This window comes from Symphalangus syndactylus, chromosome 8 (genome assembly GCF_028878055.3).
Source record: "Symphalangus syndactylus isolate Jambi chromosome 8, NHGRI_mSymSyn1-v2.1_pri, whole genome shotgun sequence".
Classification (NCBI taxonomy): Eukaryota; Metazoa; Chordata; class Mammalia; order Primates; family Hylobatidae; genus Symphalangus; species Symphalangus syndactylus.
The window spans coordinates 13,100,228-13,120,387 of record NC_072430.2 but is presented as its reverse complement, the minus strand read 5'-3'; the positions used below and the strand labels follow the sequence as shown (position 1 = coordinate 13,120,387).

Below are 20,160 nucleotides of genomic sequence, written 5' to 3'. Positions count from 1 at the left end.
CTTGGTAAATGCGAAGCCTGCAGTCTCTGTTCTCCCTCCACATGTGTCACTGTCCTGTCACAACTGATTCAACTTTACAACTAAGTGATAATTTTTTGCCACCTCTAACATTCTCTTTGTACAATAGTGGCAGGAAAGGAAGATAAACAGAAAACTTAATTTTATCTTGATTTTCAATTTGAAAAGGGAAAGGAGATATGTGTTATGCCCCATTCATAAGCAGAGACATCTAAGTGGAGGCCACTGTCCCCTTCTTTGCCAACTGGCTGTGGACTGACCTAGCTGCCATTTGTCTCCTCTCCTTTGTTCTGCCACGTGACCTTCGCTTGTAGCTGGCCCCTCAGTAACTCAGGGTGACTGAGCCTTGGTGCCAGATTTCCTCTTCCCTTCATTGTGGAGCTGATCCACCACACATCTGTCCCCAGAGTGCGCCACTCCTCTTGCTGCCCCTGTCCTCGAGGTGTTTTCCCTGAACAGTTGGAGTAGTTGATGGTGTCAGTCTGGATTCAGTGGCATCATCATTGTGTACCTCGTGGAGGCCGCCTCCCTGGGTGAGCAGAATGCTCCATGGTAGCAGAGCCTGGCACCTCCAGGATGGGAGCAGACATCTGAGAACACGCTCTTATTGGTGTAGTGACAAGAACACTGTACTCACCTCCTTCCCTTGGTTCTTGGAGCCAGATTTTGCTACTGGGGAGACTGCCAAATGCTGGCCATGGTTTAGAGGGTAAGTCACGTGTTGAGGGCAGTGCTGTAACCCTGGGAAGACGATGCTTCTGAACAGGCATGAGAGGGTGGGGGGATCTTTAAACAACAACAACAAGAAGTTCTATCAATTAAAACTTAAAAATCAATATATACACTTACTATGTACCCACAAAAATTAAACAAAAAATTAAATGAGGGTGGATTGAAAGAAGATTCTCACTGTTTAACTGGGTTTTCCGGCTACTGTGGCTAAAAACAAGTTACCCCAAAACTTCAGTGGGCTGCAGCAACCTTCTTTGCCTCTGTGGGTGAGGAACTGTGTCAGGGTACACAGGCACGGCTTGTTGTGCTCCCAATATTGGGGCCTCCAGCTGAAGGATTTGAAGGCTGGTGGGTGTCCAGGCTCACATCTGGTGGTTGCTGCTTGCCAGAGGCCTCAGTTGCTCTCGGTGAGGACTTCCACAGTGATCTGTCTGTAGGCTAGTTTGGGTGTCCTCAGCATGGTGGGTTGGTGCTGAGGGTCCTGAGAATGAGCCAGGTGGCAGCTGTCACTTTTTTTTTTGTTTTTTTGAGTTGGAGTCTCACTCTTGTCACCCAGCCTGGAGTGCAGTGGCACCATCTCAGCTCACTGCAACCTTTGCCTCCAAGCGATCCTCCCACTTCTGCCTCCCAGGTAGCTGAGATTACAGGTGTGCACCACCACACCTGGCTAATTTTTGTATTTTTAGTAGAGAAGGGGTTTCGCCATGTTGGCCAGGTTGGTCTCAAACTCCTGGCCTCAAGTGATCTGCCCGCTTCAGCCTCCTAAAGTGCTGGGATTACAGGCGTGAGCCACCGTGCCCAGTGTATTAGTTCATTCTCACACTGCTAATAAAGACATACCCGAGACTGGGTAAATTATAAAGGAAAGAGGTTTAATTGATTCACAGTTCTGCATGACTGGGGAGGCTTCAGGAAACTTACAATCATGGTGGAAGGGGAAGCAAACACGTCCTTCTTCACATGGCGGCAGCAAGGAGAAGTGCTGAGCAAAAGGGGGAAAAGCCCCTTATAAAACCATCAGATCTTGTGAGAACTCACTCTCCATCACGAGAACAGCATGAGGTTAACCACCCTCATGATTAACTACCTTCCAGAGGGTCCCTCCCATGACACGTGGGATTATTCAGGATGAGATTTGGGTGGAGACACAAAGCTTAACCATATCACCTGGCCTGTGTCACCTTTTGTAATCTAGCTGCAGAAGTCACACAGTGTGAGTTTTACTGTAGTCAGTCACATCTAGACCACTGTGGCTTGTAGGTCCCATTGTAATTCACAGTGTGGTTGGAAACTACTGAGACGCCTTAGGCAAGGGAGTAACATTGTATTTGTTTTGGAAAGCTACTCCTGTGTGCTGTATGGAAAAAAGATTGGAAGAGGCAGGAGTAAGAGATGGGGAATTGGTCAGAAAGTTGTTACCAAGTCCAGGTGAGAAATGGCAGTGGCTTGGACCAGGCTGTTGGCAGCAGCAATGGAGAGGCTAACAGATTTAGGGAGTGATAAAAGTGACGGGACGTGCCAGTGGTCGGAGGAGGGTGGTGATAAAACTGGGATACAAAACTTTGTAAGTGTGCACCATTGTTTTAGGATGAGAAGGTGGAACATTTTTTTTAGGCTTTTACTAAGTGCTAGACTTGTTTCACAAGTCATAAATATGTGCATCGCCCTTTCTCCAGAAATCTCCCTAATGAGAATTTAACCCATGGAAAGAATTCGAAGGTAAGGGGAAAAAAAAAACCTATTCATGATAAAATATTCTTTTCATTATCTTATCTACCACATTAGAAACTTAATAAAGTATTAAATTATTAAGTATTAATAAAAATACTGAATTCTTATAACTATATTTTATAACTATATTTTGATTATGAAAACTGGCAGAAAATGCACAAATTAATTGCTGTACTAGGACTGGCAGATTTTAGGATGATTTTATCGGTCAATTTTTACATGCTAAAACATGTACTTTAACAATTCTGAAATAATGGACTCTTCTGAAAACATTCCATTTAGGATTGATCAGAATGGCAAGTACTATACTGGAGTCCTTTGTGGTTTGGGGTGGAATCCAACTACAGGGGCTTCCATACTGCCCGAGCACGACATGGAGCTTGCGTTTGACGTTCAATTCAGCGTGAAGGACGTTGTCGAGGTAAGGGTAGCTCAGCATCATGGCGCCGCAACCCTGTCTCTCTCTGGTTTTGCTTACCTGACAGTGAGTGCAGAGTCTGCCGTGGAGCTCGCGGTGCAGACACACACCTCTGGTCCTGGAGATGCGCACATTCCTTGTCCCTCCTGGGGTTGCCCTCTGGGAGAACCGCTCCTTAACTTGCCAATTTGATGTATCTTTCCTGTGAAAAGTAACTTCCTGATAGATGGTGCTTTCTGAATCTCTCATTTGGTGTCTCCTGGCATAAGCTTTTCTGGGCAATCAGCTGAACCACGGGGCCGTAGGGCTGCTTTGGGTCTCATTCCAAGTCAGCAAGTGGAACATCCTTGCTAGTTCTTCCTGGGAAAGGAGGACACAAGGTCCTGCCCCTCTGCCCTTCTCCCGGCCTGGTGACCATGCTGAGCAGAGGGCTGGGTCAGCGTGAGTGCAGAGCTGAGCTGCTTGCAGCATTGTCTGGGCACCGCACTAGCTCTGGGGTGAGGTGGCCAGGCAGACAGGGAAACTGTATAGCAAGTACACAAGGTATTTGTATGTCATTTGAACCTAATAATGAGAAATGTGGGCTCGTATTTGTGTACATTAAAAAAAACCTTTCATCGTTATAGTAATTTATTTTTATTGCATTTTACAAAGTGGGAAAACCAAAACTGATCCTTTACCACAAATAGTTTGAGAAATGCTACTTTCTAAGTATTCACTCGCCTTTCTTTCTTAGAAGTTCCATGAGATGGGTGAGGTTAACATACCACACTGAAGGGCCGGGGGAAAGGAGGAGCTGCAGAGGCAGCTGCCGATGCTCCAGGGGCAGGTATCGGTGTTTCTCTGCAGCTGTTAAGTCATAATTGCCTGGTCACAAGAAAGGGCTTATGGTCTTGAAAATACTCCTTAAGCCGTAGACCTAATGGGAAAATGTAAAACTATTAAAGTGCTACAAGCAAATTCAGAAAATCTGTGTGACTTTGGGTGTGGCATGAGTTTATAAATACAACACCCAAAGCACAATCTGTGAAGGGGAAATTGATACGTTTGAATTTATCAAAATTAAAAACTTTTGTTCCACAAAAGACCCTCTTCAGAGGAAGAAAAGACCAAGTGCACACCAGGAGAAAATAGTTACATGTTACATATCTGATGAAGGACTTGTATCCACAATATGTAAGGCACTCTTAAAACTCAATTATAAGAAAACAAGCAACAAAATTAAAATATGGATGGCAATAAACACGTGAAAAGATGCTCAGCATCATATGTCATTAGGAAAATGCAAATTGAGACTTCCATGAGATAGCACCACATACTTACTGGAATGGTTGAAATCCAAAACCTGACAGTAACCAGCAATGGCAAGGATGTGGTGCAGGGGGACCGGGGACCTTTTGTTCATTGCTGGTGGGAATGCAGATTAGTACCACTATTTTAGAAGACAGTTTCATATGAAGTTAAGCCCGCATCTACCATATGACCCAGGAATCTCATCTGTAGGTATTTATTCAAGAGATTTGAAAACTAGCATCCACATAGAACTTGTATGTGAATGTCAATTGCAGCTTGATTCATAATTACTAAAAACTGGGAGCAGTCAAGATGCCTTCAGCAGGCGAGTGGATAAACCATATTGATGACAGAGAATACTAACTCTGAATGCTATGAATTCTCTAACGGGATGAAATTCAGTTACGGTGGAGCCGTATGAGTGTTTGTGTTGCCGTTTATTTACAGGTTAATATTCTCAGGGCTACTATTAACAAGCTAGTCTGTGATGGACCAAATGGATGCAAGTGTCTTGGGCCAGAGAGAGTTGCGCAGCTTCAAGATGGTGCCCGTCAGAAGCTTTTAGGGTAAGCTGTGTGATGACGCGGGCTTCTTTTCTTCCCAGTCAACTTTCTCAGCTGCCTTGATCATGGCTGTTTTGAATTGTGTAGGCAATGTGACATATTGATCACCTGAAGTGGAGTGCCAGTGTTGGAGGCAGCACTGGGAGGCATCAGAATGTAGGCACGCCCTTCCTGTGGAGAGCAACACCCTTGAAGGGACAGCGTGGGCAGGGCATGGGAAGCCACAGTGGGTAACGCGTCACTCACCATTCCCAGTGTTGGGTGTCTTAGGCATCGGGGGAGTCTGGCTTGTAGGATTGGGCCTTACAGAGCTGGGCCTCTCTTGAGCCTCTCTGCAGGGGAGGTCGGAGAAGGAGCATTCTGACCTGACTTCCCTGTCTCTCACGTCTTGCTGGACTCTCCATGGGACAAACCAAACCAGAATGCAGAGACAAAGGCTCCTGTTGGTGTAGCCCATGAGCCCAAGGCAGCTTGAGGGCCCCGGGAAGGCCAAGAAGAGTGGGAGTGGTCATGGAGGAGAAACCAGCATTCCACCTACTCAGTCCTGTGCTGCCCCAGAGCCAGTCTCCCTGGGCAGGGCTCAGTCCTTCCTTGCCTGACAGTGTCCTGTGCTGGCTGGGACCTGGAGCTCTGTGAAAGCAGGTGGTATCTGGTATCACGGTGACACTTCTCTCTTTCCTATGCCTTTTGAGTTGGTTTCTTTTAGTTTAATAAGCATCTTTTAAAAAGCAATATATGGCTGTCTTAGAAATGGTGAGAAAGGCCAGTTTTAGTTTTCTCTCTTCATTTTCTTTTATATAAAAATATTTCAATATTTTTTAAATTTAATTTTAGAGACAGGGTCTCACTCTCTTGCTCAAGCTGAGTGCAGTGGTGCGAGCATGGTTCACTGCAACTCCAACTCCTGGGCACACATGATCTTCCCACTGCAGCCTCCCTAGTAGCAGGGACTACAGGTGTGCACCATCACACCTGGCTAATTTTTAAAGTTTTTATATAGATGAGGTCTTGCTATGTTGCCCAAGAAGGTAATTTTTTTTTTTTTTTTTTTTTTTTTTGAGAATGGAGTCTTGCTCTGTCACCCAGGCTGGAGTGCAATGGCAAGATCGCAGCTCACTGCAACCTCCACCTCCTGGGTTCAAGTGATTCTCCTGCCTCAGCATCCCAAGTAGCTGGGATTACAGGCACCCACCACCATGCCCAGCTAATTTTTATATTTTTAGTAAAGACAGGATTTCACCATGTTGGTCAGGTGAACTCCTGACCTCAGGTGATCCACCCGCCTCAGCCTCCCAAAGTGCTGGGATTACAGGTGTGAGCCACCATGCCTGGCCGGTAAAAATATTCTTATGTAAAATTGGGTTGAAGTTTAAGTACACAGATATATGCCCATGTGGCCAGCACCGAGGTCAGAGCCCCGGTGCTCCTTAGGGTATGTGGGTGTGGTTGTAGCCACCATCACTCCCTGCCCCCAAAACAAGGGTAACTGTATCCTGCCTTATTATGCCATAGGTAGGTATTGGTTTGTTTGTTTTAACAATTCAATAACTCTAGTGAATTTATAGTTGTGCAGTCTGTCAACACAACCTAGCTCTTCAGCATTTCCGTCATCCAAAGAAGTTTTACACATAAGTATTGTCGGGAAAGGCAGTCTCATGCGGGCAGCCTTTGATCCCCTCTCTGCTGTCTGAGAACAGGCCTTGGGCCTGGAACGCTTCCTTCTCATAAGATTAAGGGTCCTCACAGCCTGTGGGGGGCTCGTCGCCATGTGTGGGAAGATCTTTCCTTGATTCAGGCTCTGCCCTGCTTAAGCCTGTGTGTCATACGGTACCTGGTCAATCCCACCACTGCAGGGATGGGACAGGGCCTTCCTGCTGCCACATAAGAGAGGGGCCTGCAGGCCTGCCTTGTCTTCCGGGAGGTACCCGCTGGCCACAGGGACCGGTGCCAGTCACTAGAGCTGATCCTGTCCTGTCCCCTCTCTCTGTAAGTAAAGGTTCGTTCCAGCCTGGGTCTGACTATGTGTGTTTTCCTTGGCGACTCCAAGACAGGATGCAGGGGTGCCCCGACTTCTCCTGGCAGCAGGCAACAGATGCCACCTGCTTGACTAATATATTAAAACAGAATGTGTCATTGTTTGTACAACCCCATAAATTTACTAAAACTAATAAATTATGTTCCTAAAGTTGATGACTTTTAGGATATGTAAAGTACACCTCAGTAAAGCTGTGTTGAGGATCGAAAGTTCCCCCGTCCATTTACACGCAGTCTTGTTCCCACCCCAGCCCAGGTACCACTGATCTGCTTTCTGTTTATATAGTTGCCTTCTCTGACATTTTTATATATGTGGAATCACATTTTAATTTTAAAATCTGGCTTCTTTCACTTAGCTTAGTACTTTTGAGGTTTATCCATGTTGTATCGTTCCTTTTTTCTAAATAATATTTCATTGTTTGTATATGCCATTTTTTTAATCCATTCGCCAGTTGATAAAATATTTGGATTATTTCCAGTATTTGGCCTTTATGAAGAAAGCTGCTATGAATAGTCACGTACAGTCTTTTTGTGAACATGTTTTTTTCTCTTGGGAAGATATCTATGAGTGGAGTTGGTAGGTCGTATTGGTAGGTTTATGTTAATCTTTTAAGAAAAGGCCAGGGCCAGACGTATTGGCTCACGCCTGTAATCCCAGCACTTCGGGAGGCTGAGGTGGGCAGATCACCTGAGGTAAGGAGTTCCAGACCAGCCTGGCCAACATGGTAAAACCCTGTCTCTACTAAAAACACAAAAATTAGTTGGGCATGGTGGCGTGCGCCTGTAATCCCAGCTACTTGGGAGGCTGAGGCAGGAGAATTGCTTGAACCCAGGAGGCGGAGGTTGCAGTGAGCCAAGATCATGCCATTGCACTCCAGCCTGGGTGACAACAGTGAAACTCTATCAGGAAAAAAAAAAAAATGAAATAGCCAAACTGTTTTCCAAAATAGTTGTATGATGTTACATTTCTACCAGCAACATAGGCTGGTTCTGGCTTCTCCACATTCTCACCAGCACGAGGCACTGGCACGTGTTGTTACTGCAGTCAGTCTGGTGAGTATGGTAGTATCTCATTGTAGCATTAATTTTCGTTTCCTTAATGACTAATGATGTAGAGCAACTTTTTATATTCCTCTTAGCCAGTCATTTGTCTTTTTGTTTTTTTTTGGTGAAATGTCTGTTCAGATCTTTTGCCCATTTTTAAATTTGTCTTTTCATTATTGAGTTGTAGAAATTGTTTTTAAATTTTAGATACACATCTTTTATTGGATAAGTAATTTGCGATTAATTTCTCCATTGTGTAGCTTGTCTTCTTCTTATTTTAATGATGTCTTCCAAAGAACACAAATTTTTAATTTTGATGAAATCTACTTGCTGTAGTTTGAATGTGATATGTTTGAAACCTAATACCCAATGCAACAGTATTGGAAGGTTGGGCATAATAAGGGGTTGATTGGACTCATGTCATCATTGCGAGAGAGGGTTAGTTATCGAGAGAGTATGGATTGTTGTAAAATGGGTCTGCCCCGGTGCCTCTTCCTGTCTCAAGTACTCACTTGCCCCTCTGCCATGTCATGATGCAGCAAGAAGGCCCTGGCCAGGTGCTAGAGCCATGCTTCTGCACTTCCCAGCTCCAGAACTGTGAGAAATTTCTTATCTTTATAAGTGACCCACTCTCTGGTCTTCAGTTATAACGGGGAAAATAGACTAAGACACTACTTTATCTTTTTTTTGAGATGGAGTCTCGCTCTGTCGCCCAGGCTGGCGTACAGTGGTACAGTCTTGACTCACTGCAGCCTCTACCTCCTGGGTTCAAGCAATTCTCCTGCCTCAGCCTCCCGAGTAGCTAGGATTACAGGCCCACGCCACCACGCCCAGCTGATTTTTGTATTTTTAGTGGAGACGAGGTTTCACCATGTTGGCCAGGATGATCTCGATCTCTTGACCTTGTGATCTGCCTGCCTCTGCCTCCCAAAGTGCTGGGATTACAGGGGTGAGCCACCGTGCCTAGCCTACTTTATCTTTTTAAAAAATGAATTATGTTTTTGGTGCTCTATCTTAAAAAATCCTTGTTAAACTCAAGGTCACAATCATTTTCTCTCTTTTTGTAATTTTTTATATTTAGGTTTTTGATCCATTTTGAGATGATTTTGTATATGGTACGTGATACAAGAGCCTAAAGTCATCTTTTGTGTATGAATGTCTAGTGGTGATGACATCATTTACTGAAAAGCTATACTTTTACCATTGAATTGCCTTGGTACCTTGGTCAAAAATGAATTGGCCATAAATGTAAAGACTTATTACTGGGCTTTCTGTTTTGTTCAATTACTTTATATCTGTCTTTGTACCAGTGCTATACTGTCTTAATTGCTGTAGCATTAGTTCTCCTGTTTTATTCTTTTTCTTTTTCTTTTTTTTTTTGAGATGGAGTCTCGCTCTGTTGCCCAGGCTGGAGTGCAGTGGCATGATCTCGGCTCACTGCAAGCTCTGCCCCCCGGGTTCATGCCATTCTCCTGCCTCAGCCTCCCGAGTAGCTGGGACTACAGGTGCCCGCCACCACGCCCAGCTAATTTTTTTGTATTTTTAGTAGAGACGGGGTTTCACTGTGTTCGCCAGGATGGTCTCGATCTCCTGACTTCGTGATCCACCCACCTCGGCCTCCCAAAGTGCTGGGATTACAGGTATGAGCCACCGCACCTGGCCTGTTCTTTTTCAAAATTATTTTTGCTCTTTTATATTCTTTTCCGTTCCATGTAAATTTTAGGATCAGCTTGTCAGTTTGTATAAAAAACCTCGATGGAGTCATGATAGGGATTGTGTGGAGCCTGTGAGTCAGTCTGGGGAGAATTGCCATCCTAACAGTAGTGAGCCATCCAGTCCATGAAGATGGAGTGTCTGTTCATTTGGGTATTCTCTAATTTCTCTTAACACTGTTTTAGAATTTTCAGTGTGCAGGTCTTGCACTTCAGTTGTTTCTAAATATTTTAGTTCTTTTAATGCTATTGTGAATAAAATTGTTTTCTTAATTTTGTTTTTGAATTTTTTTTTTAGAAAGGAACAGTTGATTTTTATATATTGGTCTTTTATCCTGTGACCTTGTTAAAATTCTATATTCTAGTAATTGTTTGTAGATTCTTTAGGATTTCCTACATACGAGATCATTATTATTATGAAAGCTTTCTTTCTCTAGTAATACTTCTTGTTTTAAGGCCTATTTTCTCTGATATTAATATAGCTACCCCAGCTCTCTTTAGCTACCATTTGTGTAGCATAGCTTTTTCTGTCCTTTTTTACAGTATATTTGCAGTTTTGAATTTTTTCAAATATTTTTTTCTGCCTCGTGCCTGCTCTCTTATATCCTAGGGAGACATTGCTTTGCACGTCTGTTAGTGCGCTGGTGTTAAACACATGCTAACACGATCAGTACAGCCTCACTGGTCTTTGAGGCTCTGGTCACTTTTCTTCAGTCTTTTTCCTCTTTGTTCTTCAGATTGGTTAATTTCTGTTGATCTGTCCTTAAGGTTACTGATCCTTTATTATTTCATCTCAGATCGACGTGGATGTGGTACAGGGAATTTTCCATTTCAGTCATTGTACTTTTCAACTCTAGGATTTCTGTTGTTTCTTTGGTAGTTTTTAATTTTTATTGAGATTATCCCTGATTCATTGTTATCCTATTTTTAAAAAAATTCTTATCCTATTTTTTAAAAAATTCCTGTTCACAGTGGCTGCATTGAGGTCTTTGAGTGCTGAACCCACAGCTGGCCACACACTGAGCCTCTACTGGCTGGTCTTTTGTGTGTGGGCCACACATTCCTGTGTCTTTGATGTCTCCTAATTTTTTTTGTTGGAAATTGAGTACTTTAGATAATGTACTGGAGCAGTTCCCCCAGAGCTGTTGTTTTTGGGTTTTGTTGTTTTGTTTGTGTCACTTCAGAAACGTGCCTAGACTTAACCTGTAAGTCCATCCCCCATGATGTGAGGTCACTGATGTCTGGGTTCTGGTGTTTTGTTATGTTTTTAATTTTAAGTTTTATAGAAACAAGGTCTCACTTTGTTGCCTAAGCTGGAGTGCAGTGATGTGATCATGGCTCACTGCAGCCTTGAACTGCTGGGCTCTGACAATCCTCCTGCCTCGGTCTCCCAAGTAGGTAGGACTACAGGCATATGCGACCACACCCAGCTCGTTTTGTTTTGTTTATTCTTATTTTTATTCTTTAGCCTGGCTTCCCAGGTGTTGTCCTTGTATCTGATCTGCACAGCTTACTGCTTAGCCAGTGATCAGTCAGAAGTTGTCTTTAAATACTGCCCTGAAGGCTTCTGCCCTTTGCCATTGGAGCTAAGTATGGGTTGAAAAGTGCACTCCAAGTTCAGGCACTTTTTGATTCTTCCCTGGCCTCTATTTTTCTCAGGGCTTCCCAGGTTTTTCCCACGTGTGTGCACCCCTCCATCAGTCAGGGATGTGTGGAGGGCCTGCCCTCCCTCTGTGACACTCTCCTTTCCAGGGTCTCCCTTTTACCTCCTGAGTAGTCTGGTCTGCTGCTGGCCCCAAGCAGGATATGGCCGGAGGCTGGAAAGCTATGGGCTTTCCCCATCTGTTTCCTTCATTGCTGTTTTTACTGACAATGCTCCAAGTCAAGTTGTGAGGGTTTTTCACCCTCTGGTCCAGATCACATAGCCTTTATGGCCCTGGGAGTGCTGTGGTGCTGGGTTCAGGGGCAGGTGTATGGGGTGGGAGGGGCTCCCTACCCCAGCAAGAACTCCACACACTCCACTGTTCTCACCTGGAGCCGGCAGTTTGTCATGAATGAATGCTCCTCAACTTGTTGTTTGCCTTTGCCTTTGGTTAATTTCCAGAGCCTTCAAATGGTTGTTGCTGGTATGTATGTATGTATGTATGTATGTATGTATGTATGTTTACAGTTTTGCCTTGTTTTATAGTGTTTTAGTGGGAAGAGGCTCTGCAGAACTCCTTACTCCCTCATTGCTCAAACTCCCTATCTTTTTAAGCTGATGATATTTCCAACTTGTCATGACTGCTTGAGAGCTAATGGTACAAAATGTCCTGTTACATTTCAGAGAACTTGACTCATTCATGTGGTGATGTGCAGTGCTGGTTGCTAAGGGAACATAGAGACAAGACTAGGTCTTACAGATCTGCCGCACTCCATTTCTTTCTGCTTTTGAATATGCTATAGATTAAAATATTTTCTGATCATAACTGCATAAATGTTGACCTTTAAACAGTTTATTCTAGTTCCAATTCTGTGGGAAGTATATAGGATTTAAATCTTTAAAAAAATCACAGCAGTGTTTTCAGTTACTAATATATAATTAAGATAATTTCTTTTTTTTAAAATTCTAGTTTGTTCTGTCAGTCAAAACCAAGGGAGAAGATTGTTCCCAAGTGGCATGAAAAGCCCTACGAGTGGAATCAGGTGAGTGGGATGCAAGCTGCTATGTGAGCAGAGGCCACGTGGAGGAAGGGACAGGCCCTGGGCAGACCCAGGGTTCAGAGCCTGGGCAGACCCAGGGTTCAGAGCCAGGGCTGGCCGAGGGTCCGAGAGGCAGAGACAGGAGGCAAAGTGGATGGCTTTGGGGGCCAGCCGGCAAATGTCTCAGACCAGACAGGCTGTTTCTGCACAGCATCTTCTATGTGATGTCCCAGCAAAGAGTCAGACACCAGGATAACTCACTGCCTGTGAGTTGGGAAGAAAAGGTATGAGGGTCTGGATTGGACCTTCCTGCTCTTGTTGGTCTTTGTGAAATGCACCTTGGCTGTTCCTGCCATGTGGCTGGCTTGGTGGCTTTCGGGCTATACTGGTTGTTGTCTTTGTCTGCTTGAGCTGCTGTCACAGTGCCACCATGGATAGGGGCTTAGGAACAGCAGACATTTGTTCTCACAGCTCTGGAGGCTGGAAGTCCTAGGGAAGGTGCCAGTTTATGGGTCCTTGTGAGGGACATCTGCAGATGGCCACCTTCTCACTGTGTCCTCACATGAAAGAGAGATGTCCTCTCTTAGGGCACAAATCCCATCCTTGGCCCCACCCTTGTGACCTCATCTAACCCTTATCACCTCCCAGAGGCCCCATCTCCAAATACCATCACAGTGGGGGTTTGGGCTTCAGTGAAGGAATTTTCAGGGGCCACAGTTAAGTCATGAAGAAGACAAAGCCCTTCATAGGCTCCCTGGTACTTCCTATCTGTAGGGCTAGAAATGGAATAAAATGTGATTTCAGAGAAAGGAGCCCAAAGGAGTTTGGAGATCTAATTCCAGAGCCAGAGATGTCTCTAGATATAAAGCAGCAGGGGGAGTCTTCCCCTCCCGTTTGACGATCTGAGTGAGGCTCTGCCTTGGAGGACTGTGTCGCATCCTGCGCCTCAAGGTTGCTCCTGCTGTGAGGCTCGCCTGCTCCCCTTGTGCCCTGCACCTAGGTCCCTCTTTAGAGACCCCAAGGCTGATCCTGGCAGCTGGCCCCATTGTGTGCAGAGCTCCATGGGCAAGGAGAGGGGCGGCCATACCAGCCCCCGTGGCCATCAGGCTCGGTTGGAGTGTCTGAGGGTGATGGACTAGCAGGACTTTGTTTGAAAACAGAATTTCACTTTGAGGTTAGTATGTTTTAGGAAATTTCAGTGTCTTCAAGACCTGTAATGCATTTACCATCCCCATTTACATAGGCATGCATGGGAGATTTCTCAGTAAAGCCTGCCATAGTATTAATCATGAATTTATTTGTTTGCAGCTTTTATTTTAGATTCAAGGGGTACATGTGTAGCTTTTGTCACTTGGGTATGTGGCATAATGCTGAGGTTTGAGATGCAATTAATCCCATCACCCAGGTACTAAGCATAGTACCCAATAGGTAGCTTTTCAATCCTTGCCTCCCTCCCCCATCTAGTGATCCCCGGTGTCTCTTGTTCCCGTCTTATGTCCATGAGTACTCAATGTTTAGCTCCACTTTTAGTTGAGAACAGGCAGTATTTGGTTTTCTGTTCCAGCATCAATTCACTTAAGGTAATGGCCTCTAGCTGCATCCCGATTGCATAATTTCATTCTTTTTAATGGCTGTGTAGTTTTCCGTGGTATATGCGTACCACATCTTCTCTATCCAGTCCACTGTTGATGGGCACCTGGGTTGATTCCATGTCTTTGCTATTGTGAATAATGCTGTGAATAATTCCATGTGTCTTTTTGGTAGAACAATTTGTTTTCTTTTGGATATATACTCAAGTAATGGAATTGCTGGATCAAATGGTAGTTTGTTTTAAGACCTTTGAGAAATCTCCAAACTGCTTTCCACAGTGTCTGAACTAAGTTGTATTCCCACCAATGGTGTATAAGCATTCTCTTTTCTCTGCAGCCTTGCCAACATCTGTTGTTTATTTGACTTTTTAATAGCTGTTCTGACTGGTGTGAGATGGTATTTTGTGGTTTTGATTTGCACTTCTCTGATGATTAGTGATGTGTGGAGCATTTTTAAATGATTTTGGCCCTCGAATGTCTTCTTTTGAGAAGCGTTCATGTCTTTTGTCCATCTTTAATGGGGTTATTTAAACATGAAATTAAAAATGAATTATCAAACATATAGTATGAAGTGTGAGAGTAGAGAAGTGTTCTGTAAATATTTTTGGAGAACTGAATTATACTTTGTGCATCCTGGATGTTAATGCATGTGTATTTTATGTCTGGAAAAGCCCTGTCACAGAGCCTGACCGGTCCTCTTGTCTACCCCATTAGGTTGATCCAAAGCTGGTCATGGAGCAGGCTGACTGTGAGAGCAGCAGAGGGAAGAACACCTTTCTCTACCAGCTCCACAAACTGGTTGTGCTCGGCACCTGAGTGTGTCCACAGGTGGCCTCCAGCACACCCCTCAGGAAGCTGCGGAGGCTGGATTCCAGGCTCCCTCCGCAGACTGACTTTCCTCTGTGTCTGGGCGTTAACAGTCTGTGCCCACTGCATCCTAAAGGCCTTTTCTTTCTTCTTTTCTCTTTGGGTGATAGTCAGAGAGTGGTGTTTTTGTTCAGGTGGGAAGGATTGGAAACTCTAGTCTTTTCTAGAAACAGAAAATCACTGTATTAAATATTTTGGAAAAATTGTTCTGAAAGAAGACTGGATAAAGAGCTGTATTTTGCTTTAAATTTATTAAGGTAAATATAAGTAGTTAATCTTAGATGTAAGGTTCCAGAATGTGCTTACATATTCTCTTCTGTTACAGTGATTTAAACCAGTAGTATAGGAAAAAACTTAAAAAAAAAAAACCATGATTTTTTTTTTCCATGAGGGAAAATATCTAATTTTTGTAAGACTAAGTTGAGTTATAGTTCTTGGTTCACCTTTTGGAAATCAGAGATTACAGATTACATGGCCATAGCTTATCTGTGTTAAAACAATAAAAGCATTAGATGAAGTTTCTGTTTCTGACAGTTTTTAGTCAGAGGAGATTAAGATGTATTTAGTTCCAAAAAATCTGAAATTGTAAAACTGATACAGGGATACAGACCTCTTTTAAAAACTCAACTCACATCAGTCAGGGTTTGGTCAGAAGAACAGAGCTGTTGTAAATACAGCAGCGAAAGACGCCGGTGAGCTCACATGTGAGAGGGAAGTTGTAGGATCAGAGAAATGCTCTGCTTAAACTGACTTGTCCCAGTTGGACAATTTGAAGATCGTGAGGAAACAGGAGAAGCATGTGTGTGGGCCTCAACTTGGGATCATAAACGGGAGCTTGTGTGGGGTCTTGGAAGCCATCACATGTTGGGGAGCACCGGTGCTGTGCTGGGCCTCTGTGGGTTCGCTGGCCAGCAGCGGGAACCTGGTAGATGCCAAGCGGGAAGACCACCAAGCAGCTGCGGTGGCCGGGTAGCACTGCATCCCTGTCACTGGGCCACTGACCTGGCCTTCTGGGGAATGTGCTTCCCAGCCTTAGGCAGGAAGCGGTCATACCAAGTTGGCACACACCTCTTGGAAGGTTTTGAGCACATCCAAAACTTAGTTCCGCTTTAAAGTGAAGGTTTTGCCCATCGTCAGAAAGCCCTCTGGGAAAGCCTCTGGGGAAGGCAGCAGACACTTTGATTGGCTTTTCTCTTTGCTCTGCCGACCTATGAGTACTTAGTCCATGTGCGCAAAGTTACCATGTGTGACCTTAGCAGTAGGGGCACTCAGCAACAGTCAAGCACTCCTTCTGTTCGCTTTTTAACCAGACTTTTAGTAAGTGATTAAAAATTTAGGCCAGGTGCAGTAGCTCACACCTGTAATCCTAGCACTTTGGGAGGCCGAGGTGGGAGGATTGCCTGAGCCCAGGAGTTCAAGGCTGCAGTGAGCTATGACTGTACCCCTGCGCTACATCCTGGGCAATAGGGCAAGACTCTGTCTCAAAAAAAAAAAAAAAAAATCAAGTAGTACCAAGAGGCTTGTTTAAAAACAAAAACACCCAACTCTCAAAGGAAACCATACTAACTCTTCCCTATATTTTTCTGGAATTGCTTTCATCTTGTCGAGGAATGTTTTTGTTCTGCTTTTTCATGGTTGCCATCTTAGCCATCAGCTGTTGAGCAGTAGATGAATATTGGCTCCTTCCCACTGTTCTGCACCTTCTTTGCTATCTCCCCGCACGGTCACAGCAATATCACTGGCCAGGTCAGTCACTGTGCTTTATAACATGGATTTTGCAGATAGCAAGCAAAATTATCTTCTCTAAAACCAAGTGGTGCACTTCGATTGCGTTGCCTTCCTTATCTGTCTTAAGAGGGTACTTGCCTTGTTTAATTGCAAAATTCTCCTCATATTTAATTACATATTAATGTTCTTAGTATAATAATACATGTCCACAACATAAGATGAAGACATTTGAAAAGGGTCTCTAGTGAAGTCTCTCTCATGCCCAGCCCAAGTGCTCCTCAGAGGCAGTCGTTTCATCCTGGTGCATCCCGTCAGCACGCCCTGTGTTCCACACACTGTCACGGACGCTGAAGATCCACTCCGAGCAAAGTGGCCCAGGTTTCACTGCACTCAGGGAGCAGTGGGTAGAGGCAGATGGTGGTCAAATGCGTCAGGCGACAGAGTGAGAGCTGTCAAGCAGCAGGACAGGAGCGTGCACGCTTGTTTTTGCTTTGTGGGCCATGTGGTTGCTGCTGCTGCTGTTCAGCTTTGTGTTGAAGCTCAGGAGTAGCCATAAACAAATGAGCAGGGCTGTGTTCCTACAAAACTTGATTTATGAAAACAGGCGTCAAACTTGAGCTTGGGTCTTAGCTGCTGATCCTGTGATGGGGGGGGGAAGTACAGGGAGTGACACTGCTTTAGAGAAGCAGCTGGGGACAGCCTTTCCCATGTGACATTCAAGCAGAGGCCTGGCCCAGGCTGCACTGGAACAGCTGGGAGGAGGTGCGTGAGGCTCCAAGGAGGCAGCAGGCCTGGTGCGCGTGAGGAGCCGCCAGGCAGCCCGTGCAGCTGGCACAGAGTGTGGAGGGTACTGGTGGTTAGGCTGGAAAGCAGCCAGGCCAGGTGGGCCACAGGCAGGTTTTGGGGTTTACTCTGAGTGAGGTGGGGAGCTCCTGGAGGATTTTCAACAAGAGAGTGTCATGCCTTGATGACGTTTTGAGAAAGATTATTCTGGCTGCTGCATGGGGCATAGGGTGCAAAACCAGCACAGTTAAGTCCAGGAAGAAACACTGGCGTGCAGCAGGGGTGGGAGCAGTGGAAGGGCAGAGTGGCCAGACAGAATGTGCAGCAGAGAGACAGCAGAGTGACCAGAGGCAGGCGCGGCACCACGGCTCAGAGGAGAAGGTTCTTGGAGGCACCATGGTGGTGGGCAGAGTGTTGACCCCCTCCCTGGACATAGTCCGGGGCTGTATCCATGTCCAAACCCCCACAACTCCCTATAAATGGGACCGTATTTGGGAAAAGAGTTTTTGCCAGTGTGACTGAGTTAAGGATCTCAAAATGAGGTGATTGTCCTGGATTTGAGATGGGACCTGAAGCCAATGACAAATGTCCCGATAGAGGAGAAGGCCAGTGAAGGCAGAGGCTGAGATCGCAGTGATGTGGTCACAGCCATGGAAGACCTGGGGCTGCTGGAGGCTGGGAGAGGCCAGGTCAGGCTCTCCCCAGTGCCTTCGGAGGGAATGTGGGCCCTGGACACCTTGGTGTGAAAGTTCTGGCCTCCAGAACTGTGACAATCCATTTCTGTTGTAAGTCCCCTGTTTGTAGTTGTGTGTCCTGGTGGCCCCAGGAAGAGAATCCAACCAGTGTCTTCGGGGTCCTTTTGAAGCTCCTCTCTTCATGTATGGACACAAGCTTCTTGATTTTCATGAGTCGTTGCATACTGCACATGCTGATCTCTACCTTGACTTTTCACTGATCGTTGTGGATTGCACCGCTAGATCCTACACAAAGAGGTGCCTTATTCTTTTTAAGTGCTTCGTGGTTATATCATTTTATTGATGTTTCATAATTAACGACACCCCCGCAACAGGCGTTTGGATAGTTTCTGGTCTTACTATTATACACAGTGTTGCAGTGGATGTCCTTGTACACCTGTCATTTCATGTATTTTATTATAGAATAAATTCCTAGGATTGGGATTACTGAGTCAGAGGGCATTTAGTAAATCACTCCATTCCTAGATGTTGCCACATTGCTCTCCATAGAGCACACGCTCCCCCCAGCACTATAGGACAGTCCATACCCAGACTCTCACCCTCCGAGTTAGGACAGTGTTGGACACTTAGGAGATGCCCTTTCTCTCTGGCAGATGAGTAGTCTTGAGTTTCTCCTTATGAGTGGGCTGAGCATCCTCACATGCTAAGGACCATTGGCTTCTCCTTGTATGTGAACTGTTTATATCTGTTACCAGACTTTCTTTGTGTTGAAATTGATCTTGTTATGTAGTTTATGAATTTTTATGCCCTTTCAAAAAGTGTTTCCCCTAGTTTGAGATTATTAGAATTCTCTCCCATATTTACTTCTAGTACTCTTATGGTTTGATTTGGTACATAAAATTTACTGAGGTAAAATTTACATATAAGGATTGCAAAGGTTGCCTACTAGGTGTTCTTTCAGAAGTTCCATAGTTTTGGCTTTTATATTTAGGGCTGTGACCCATTTCAAGTTTTATTTTTAATTTTTTGCTTATTTTGTTTTTTTGGGGGGAGGGGGATCAGCGGTGATGAGAGGTTGATTTGTTTTTCCATACATTTTTTGAGAAGAATATACTCTGACCCTAAATTCAATTACCTTGAAAACTTTGTAAAAAATCAGTTGACCATACAGGGTCACAACTGGATTCTCTTCTGTTACACTGGTTTATATGTCTGTCCTTAAAACAGTAATGCCATACAATACAATATTGATTATTGCAGCTTAAAATGCTAAGCCTTGAAATAAGATTGTGGAAGTCTTCCAAATTTGTTTCTTTCAAAATGGTTTTCGTATTCTAGAACTTTACCTTGCCATATAAAGTTTGGGCTCAGCCTATGAATTTTTACAAAAATGCCAGCTGGAATTCCAATTGAGATTGTGTTGAGTGTGTGACTATTTGGGGAGCACACCTTGAAAACTGATGAACAGGGTATCTTTCACCATTTACTTAACTCTTCTTTAGCCTTCTCTCACTACTGTTTTATTCCTAGGTATTTCATGTTTTTGCTATTGTAAAAGTTATTTTCTTTTGGCATTATGAAAATTTTCAAACATACAGCAAAGTTAATTTTACAGTGGACATCAGTATATTCACTACCTAGATTTTACATTACCACTTTACTTGTTTTGTCACTTATTCATCAATTTCTCTATTCTTCAGTCCATCTTATTTTTTGATGCATTTCAAAGTAAACTTGACAGCATTGCACTTCCCCTAAATACTTCAGCATACATATTAACTGCAGTGTTTGTTTCTTTTTTTCTTTTTTTGTGACACATATATGCGGTGAAACATGTAGATCTTAAGTTTATCCAGTGAGTACTGGTGAATGGAACCAAACCCCAAGATACAGGACGTCATCATCACCCGGAAAATTCTCTCATCTCCCTTCTTAGGCAGCCTCTTGACTCACAGAGAAGCACCCACAGTTCCGAGTATTTTCTCCACAGATTAGTTTTGCCTGTTCTAGAACTTCAGTTAACATATTATTTTTTAAAACTTGATTGACACACCTTATTTTTTTAAGGCAGTTTTAGTTTTACAGAAAAAATTGAGCATATAGTATGGAGAGTTCCCCTGTGCCTCTCCTTTCTCTCCTCCACACAGTTCTGTTACTAACATCTTGTGTTAATGTGGTACGTTTGTTACAGTTGATGAACTGACATTGATACATTGTTAACTAAAGCACACAGTTTACATCCTCAGGGTTTACTCTGTGTTTTACCTTATA

The 20,160-nt window shown here is 44.2% G+C and overlaps 1 protein-coding gene across 5 annotated transcripts in view; it reads left to right on the top strand.

Annotated features, from left to right (window-relative positions):
* TDRD9 (tudor domain containing 9) overlaps positions 1 to 15,200 on the top strand; it is a 129,994-nt gene extending 114,794 nt beyond the window's left edge. For 2 of the 5 annotated variants that reach the window (XM_055288001.2, XM_063643825.1), the window contains 4 exons: positions 2,764 to 2,902; positions 4,640 to 4,758; positions 12,158 to 12,230; positions 14,531 to 15,200. In XM_055288001.2, coding sequence (XP_055143976.1) covers positions 2,764 to 2,902; positions 4,640 to 4,758; positions 12,158 to 12,230; positions 14,531 to 14,632 — 433 coding nt within the window. In that variant the 3' untranslated portion in view covers positions 14,633 to 15,200. Of the gene's footprint in view, positions 1 to 2,763; positions 2,903 to 3,635; positions 3,731 to 4,639; positions 4,759 to 12,157; positions 12,231 to 14,530 lie in introns of those variants that run through there. The other 3 variants (XM_055288002.2, XM_055288003.2, XM_063643826.1) reach the window with 3 other exon arrangements.
* The last annotated feature ends 4,960 nt before the right edge of the window (positions 15,201 to 20,160 follow it).